This window comes from Electrona antarctica (genome assembly GCF_951216825.1).
Source record: "Electrona antarctica genome assembly, chromosome: 7".
Classification (NCBI taxonomy): domain Eukaryota; kingdom Metazoa; phylum Chordata; class Actinopteri; order Myctophiformes; family Myctophidae; genus Electrona; species Electrona antarctica.
Window position 1 is genome coordinate 45,893,115 of NC_136812.1, and position 7,500 is coordinate 45,900,614.

At 45.7% G+C, this 7,500-nt stretch overlaps 1 protein-coding gene across 1 annotated transcript in view; it reads right to left on the reverse strand.

Moving 5' to 3' along the window:
- The window catches only part of LOC306926282 (adhesion G protein-coupled receptor D2), a gene marked incomplete at its 3' end in the record, with an annotated part of 46,968 nt that overhangs the window by 8,023 nt on the left and 31,445 nt on the right, over positions 1–7,500 (reverse strand). The window contains exons 18-21 of the mRNA XM_079505550.1: positions 4,971–5,073; positions 3,352–3,505; positions 1,762–1,895; positions 310–425 (exon numbers count right to left, since the gene is read on the reverse strand). Of these exons, the coding sequence (XP_079361676.1) occupies positions 310–425; positions 1,762–1,895; positions 3,352–3,505; positions 4,971–5,073 (507 nt within the window). The remainder of the gene's footprint in view (positions 1–309; positions 426–1,761; positions 1,896–3,351; positions 3,506–4,970; positions 5,074–7,500) is intronic.

Consider the following 7,500-nt stretch of genomic DNA (forward strand, 5'->3'; position numbering starts at 1 on the left):
GCATAGGCAAAATTAAATTAAATACAAAAGCAAAAATAGCCTATATATGTCACATTGCATTGTGAGCTTGTAGATATTTTTTTGCTATTCATCATAATGACAATTTCAAAGTATAAAGGGTGTAAGTGGTTAATAAATAATATTATTAATATTTAATCTATTTAATATACTCTGTATTGCTGTTGATGCCTGCAATTTCTAAGTGACAAATCCAAGCTAAAATCATGCTACTTTGTCTGGATGTCTGCTCACACAGGGACAGCTCAGTTTGTCAAAAGAGGTCAAATAGCACCCCCTAGTGGCGGTTACCTGATCTGCTCGTAAGCTTGTTCCGCAGGGCTGGTGCCCATGGCCAACATGATGGACCTCCTCTTAGCTGTGGAGATGGTGATGATTACCACTCTGCTCAGAACCATGATGTTCACCTGAAGGAGAGGAGAGGAGAGGGGAGGGGAGGGGAGAGGAGAGGAGAGGAGAGGAGAGGAGAGGAGAGGAGAGGAGAGGAGAGGAGAGGAGAGGAGAGGAGAGGAGAGGAGAGGAGAGGAGAGGAGAGGAGAGGGAGAGGAGAGGAGAGGGAGAGGAGAGGAGAGGAGAGTTAAAACAAATATCTCACCCGTGTGAAGTGAGGGGCTCTCTTATCATCGTATATCATCATATACAATTATACATCATGTCATTCCTGCCAATCAGAATTTGCGTCCTCACCTTCATCTGCAATGTTTGTGTTACGCAATGTCTGTGTTTACACAAACACTCAAAATTGTCATTGTCATTGTCAATGGCATTTCATGTTTGCGTTAGGACAACATTTGGGTTACACACACCAAAAGCTGGACATAGGAGCGGCTATCGCCCCTCACAAAAGTCAGCCCAGCTCCTAGACATCAGTTATATCTAAACGTGTTTTCTAATCACTTTCTTTTCGACGTGAACAGTTAAGTACACAATTTTATTGAGGATCTAAACAGCGGCCTGTATCGCTTCTGTCTCTCAGGTATCATGGAATTTGGTTGCCAGACAGGAAAGCATGGACGTCTCGCGAGTCTAGCAGAAAATAATGTATTCTTTTATTTTCCAGAAGCGATTACTTTACAAAGGTCTCAGTCATTCAGAAAGTGTTTGTTCATGAGATGGTTATGGGGGCGGGCTCTCCTTGAATCCAATGCATTCCACCAAACTGCTGGATGCAGGTTGGCTCCCATGGTGCGACGAATCTGCCGGCCTGGAATTGCACGGTAGCGAAAACGGTGTCCTTACATTCTTTTTAATATACCCTTGAGTGCCGTGAGGATTGCAAATAAACTGCCCATGTACCCCCCCCCCCCCCCCTGACCTGAACTGAACACATGATGTAACTGCACTTTTGAAATGCAAAACAGCATTGTTTTTTTTTTTTATGTTTGTCTGTGTTATGTGTTTTAGATTTTCTCTTTTCATGATGGTTTTAAGATGGTTTGATGTTTTCTGTTGCACTTCAAGTGCCTGGAGGGGGGACGGCATTTCATATTCTGACCTCCCTCTTCGACTTAATCTGGAGAAAAACTTAGACTGAAAGGACACGCAGGCTGAAAATAAAATGGGTCAATAAAATGAAATAAAAGCCGTTGTTGTGGGTTGTTCCTTTTTTATTAGGACCAAGATGTCCCGGTTCCGCTATGCAAAACTTATAAACACTACTGCCCTCAGACGAGAGACTAGAGACTAGCAGATTTGGGAAAGTGCCTGACTATGAGGATGATGATGATGATGATGATGACTGACCATAATGATGAAGATGACGGGCCCGGCGAAGCCCCAGATGACTCCGTTCTGCACGCTCAGCCAGCAGTGACCGTCTGCGGCGTAACTGCCAGACGCCGAGGCCAAGGTGATGGTCACTATTAACACTGGTAGACCTGGACCAGAGAGAGAGAGAGAGAGAGAGAGAGAGAGAGAGAGAGAGAGAGAGAGAGAGAGAGAGAGAGAGAGAGGTGAAAGGGGAAGAAAGAAGTACCACTGTCAATCATTCACCACTAGTACTTTGGGTGTATGCGCGTGTGCATGTGCGTGTGCATGTGTGCGTGCGTGCGTGTGCGCATGCACGTGTGTGCGTGCGTGCGTGTGTCCTGTCACAGCCCCTCGTCCTGTCCATAACATCATGGAGTCCATGGACACTTTGAAAAGCACATATTACCCACATAAAAACCCCAGGAAAGTGTTTCTTGTCTCCCAAACATCATTAAAATAAGATCTGGTTGCAAAAGGGGTGAAGTGTCCCTTTAATACCCTCACAGAGTTATTTTGGTGGAAACAGTGTGCCTATAGAAGGCTGGGTGTTGGCCACACTCCGGCCTCTCTTCCCCAAGATGACAGTGGCACCCTTTTGGTTCTCCTCGAATTGGTTTTTATTTGGTTATAGACGACAACCAACGATTTTTTTTGTAAATGAACGGCCGACTTGATCATACAAAGAACCGAAAGCTAGAAAGCAACACGTGTCGTCGAGCTTGTCGATCTGCTACTTTTGCTGTTTTTGGATCTGAGGTGTCCTCATCATGTCTCGTTCCCTCTCGTCAGCGCCACCAGAGGGCTCTACAGCAGCACATTCTCTGCACACCTGCATCCAGTCCTCAAATCGCCTCAGACTGGCCTGTAGTCTGCAATGCAATCAGAGTCCAGAGACCACAAGCCAGATCTTAACCTTTCCACACGCATGTGATTCTCAAGCCGTTTGGAGCAGCCTACGGAGCCATCGCCCCTCTCCCACCCCACCCCCACCTTGTTGTCAAGGTGGGCTTTAACCCTCAATAGGCTCTATGTGCACAGAGAATAACTTGTCCGACGTCTGAGCCCCTTCCTTACTCCCTTCACAGGTGTTACTGATGATACTAATTCAGGCACTGTTCCATTTAGGGTACACCCAAACATACGCGCCAAGAAAGAGCCTAGAGCAGGCGTCTCTTCCTGGTTTTGAAACAGCTGGTGGATGCAAATGTCTCGTGACATCCCAATGACATCTGATGTCATAGTAAATGCGATCTGCTGTCGCAATTAAGCCCATACTGTATATGGAGATCCCTGATGTCATCAAAATTGGCCAGCAACGATGTCTCCCTTTTGACTGATACCTGTCCATTCAAACTCTAGACGGGCCTGCCCCAAAGTTATTAGTGCAGCTGCGCCCGGCAGCCGGCGAAAACTAGAGTTCTCAACAGGCTCGAAAATTAAGGCCCAGCCCTCATCAAACCCTGTACACTCAAGAGAATGTCCCCGCTACCAGCCTTAGATCTGGAGCTGACCTGTTCTGACATTCCATATGTTGATCTTACCCCAGCCTATCAGGTAGTAGTACTTCATGTGGGCGGTCCTTACCCCAGCCTATCAGGTAGTAGTACTTCATGTGGCGGTCCTCGCTGAGGTTGACGGTGACCACCTTGCTCCAGAGCAGCAGACCCTCCACCAGCATCCAGCTGAACGCCGCCATGAAGAACAGATGGAGCAGAGCGGCTACCAGCGTGCACGCCACCTGATGCACGCACGCACGCACGCACGCACGCACGCACGCACGCACGCACGCACGCACGCACGCACACTCTCACACACACACACACATACACACACACACACACTCACACACACACACACACACACACACACACACACACACACACACACACACACACACACACACACACACACACACAGGGGTTATGAAGGAAAACAACAACATCATGCTGGCCAGTCACCACATCCTGACATGACCCTGGGGTCAGAGGTCAGGGGTCATGACAACGTCCAGACCACTGAGTGACAGGTCCATGTGTGTGTGTGTGCGTGTGTGCGTGCGTGACGGATGTGACATTAGTGGTCACTGATGTCACATTCACAGCTTCCAAAGCACATTAGTTTTTACTGGTGGCCCACTGGCCCCACACTGTCCCAGTTCCATTAGGATGACTATTGACAAGCCATCGGACGCAGATGGAGGAATGCTTCAATCCAGGATTGTCGTAGATCAGTGATTGCAAATACAAGGCAAGATTATAATGAAAATGTGTTCATGTAGAATAAAATGTCAAGGTACTTTTTTTTCCTTCTTCTTCTTTAAAACCTTAAAATACCAATAAAAATGAGCTTAAAGATAGTTTCATTGATCCAAGCCGGAACACGATTGATTGATTGATCATTAAAATAAACATGCTAATGCAAGTATAAGTGGTCAGATCTGTAGGGAGATTCAGGTTAGTGTAAAAGTAAATGTGGGCTGCAAACTAGGGGCGCTGAGGGAACGGTTAGTGTCTTGCTCAAGGATACTTGGACATGCAGTCAGGAGGAGCCGGGGATTGAACCTGGAACCTTTCCGTTTCCCTTTTAGAGGAGAGGGAGGTTCTACGTTTCACTTTCAGACCAGTCATTTCCAGTTTCTGTCTCACATTTTGTACACATAAAAGTGTGTGTATGTGTGTGTGTGTGTGTGTGTGTGGGGGGGGGGGGGGGGGGTGATTATGCGAGCGATTAGGGGTGGAGACAAGTACCTATTGTCACACCCATTCCTCTCAGCTCAAATGTGCTAAAGGCAGTTTCTCTACTTTGTTTATTTTTGTTTAACAAGTTTCAAAGGGTCATATCTTGAGTGCAACTCCCCCCCCCCCCCTCTCTCATTAGCAGGCAACAGTGCAGCACTATATCTCTCTCTGTTTCTGGCACGACAGCGCCCCTACTGGTACTCATGAGTCACACATGAGTCACACACAAACATAGGTTAACACATAGTCACACACATAGGTTAACACTGACATTGCTGTTCCTGGTTAACACAGACATTGCTGTTCCTTGGAGTGGTTGCACCACTCAAAAAACCATGGCCCCCTTGTGTCTCAAACCACTGTATTCGGTCACATATGACTCAGTAAGTGTGAACTAAACTAGAGTAGAGTAGCATGTTGGCAGGTTGAGATCGTAGTAGCAGACAGCAGGTTGACGTTTGGTACCTTGTTGTGGACGGCTGATCCACTGCAGAGCAGAAGCACCTGGGCCAGGGTGAGCGCCACAAACAGGTTCCTATGGATGGAGGTGCGGTCCGATTTAGGGATGCTGCGAGGAACACAGAGACAAACCAAACAAACCAAAAAACATCTTAATTCAAAAGTCCATGGAGTCGCTGGCAGACATGCTGTGCCGAATACCAGACAACTCGCCCCTTTACCAACTCGCCCCCGCGAAATGCGTTAATGTAGTTAACAGTTCATTTAGTATTTCCCTCCCTCTCTGAAATCTGAAATTATCTTGATCTCTATACTTTAAGAAAGAATAACATGAGACAGAGACGGTGACTGCTTAATTAAGTTCATTTAGGACCTTCTAGCAGTTAATTTCGTTTTATTAAACACATTTCTTCCATGTAGCCCATATTTTGTGATGGCATCATGCCCGTGGATATACAGAGTGAAATTAACAACGATATATTAATATGATAATACCTTTTATATAATCACCAACAAGAATAAATGTTGTTATTTACAGCTAGGTAGAGTAGTGGGGCGAGATGGAAAAGGGGCGACCGTACCTGTTACGGCCGTGCCACACGGTATCCGACATGTCAGGCGTGCAACGGTGTATTAACACATTTTGGGCGGGAACCCCTTTTGGTGTTAGCATTATGTTATGCTTTAGCTATTGAAAAATAGCAGATCTACAAGCTCATAGCGCGCCACCGAGTGGCGCGCTACGAGCTTGTAGGTCTGCTATTTTTGAAAAATCGAAGAACGACTTGACATAGAAACATAGCTTTTTCAGAAAACTGTCAGGATGTAGAAGACATTTTTAGAATCTGATCTCAGGTCAAAATGGGATAAATGAGGCTAAACTGTCCATTGAAGAGTTCCAGTATTTTGAACAGAGACCACGTCGTTCCTCTGTGTGTGTTCTTGAACCGTTTACAGCAGATTGAGCAGAGGTTTTACATTATTTATACGGCATTTCCAGCCTGATTTCGCTGGGTTCAGTGATTTGTTTTGTCACAAAGTGATTTAAATGATACAACTCCCCTCGCATGACATTCATCATCATCCACAATTTAATTTATATTTCAAGTGTTAAACAAAAAAGATGAATGTAAAATCGTTCTTCTTTTGAAGTGGACGTGTAGCATTTATTTTTAATCATAAAGCTTTAATTAAGTGCACAATTGTCAAGTCTCCTATTAAGCCTGAGAGCTCTCCGCTGTGGAACCGTTTCATTTTGCACAGTAATTATGTGTATATAAATCTTAATAAAATGGGAGGGAAACAATGTTTAATTTGAGTGTTTCAGCGTATAAAAGCAGAAACAGGAGGCCATTAGCAAATCGTCACCGTCGAGCAGAAACCTTATATCTGCATAGCGGTATTTCAAAGTGTTTTTGTCAATTAATGCCCTTTGTCATCGTACAAGAGTGTCGCACAAAAGTACTGAAAATAGACTTTTCACAACCTTTCATTAACTGTGCGATGAATTTACTCTATTTACACTCATCTAGATTCTGCATCGGTGGCTGTGACGGACGACATCATTTCACGGTGTGATTGTGATGGCATGGATGCAAGCCAAGCACCTCAGCGCAACCTGGCTGTCTCTCGCAATCTCTGTGTGTGTGCGTGCGTGCGTGCGTGCGTGCGCGCACACGTGCGTGTGTGTGTGCGAGCTGGATCTGAGTTGCTGAAAATATCTTGATAACCTTGAATTATGGAGTTTATGGATTCTTTAAATCATATTCAAACTTGATGGTGAGTATGTGAGTATGTGAGTATGTGCGTGTGTTCGTGTGTGTGTGTATGTTCGTGTGCGTGAGTGAGTGCGTGCCGTGCATGCACATGTGGGTGTGTGTGTGTGTGTGTGTGTGTGTGTGTGTGTGTGTGTGTGTGTGTGTGTGTGTGTAAACAGCATTGCATTGCGTTCCCTGATTTAGGTCAGTCGTAAATTGTCGGGGGCCACTCCTCTATCTAGCAGCATCTCCCCAGGTGACCCTAACGTTAATTAACGGCGGGCTGAATGCCACCATAAAGCTTGTGAGTGGACTCGCAGCGCAGACAACACTAATTACTGGATTAGCGCCGCTCAATACCCAGAGAGGCATTAAGAGCACAGAGCCAGCCTGGCAGGCAAGGCAAGGCAGGCAGCAGAGCAGCAGCAGCAGACACGTTGCCGGAGAACACAGAAGACACCATTTGTTCTTTGTTGAACCACATTAACCCTGGCGTCGCTATTAACCCGTTTTCGGCGGGAACCCCTTTTGGTGTTTTAAGCATTATGTTATCTACAATCTCATAGCGCGCCACCGAGTGGCGCGCTATGAGCTTGTAGGTCTGCTATTTTTTTTAAATCGTTAAAATGTGGCTCAAATCATTGAATATATATTTCAGAGCGAACATTTTTAAGTAAAATATTTGCTTCTGGGAGGTCCCTGGAACTACATATTTTGAGATGGGGGTCCGTGGCCCAATAGAGATAATTCTGGGGGTCCTTGACATGAAAAAGGTTGAG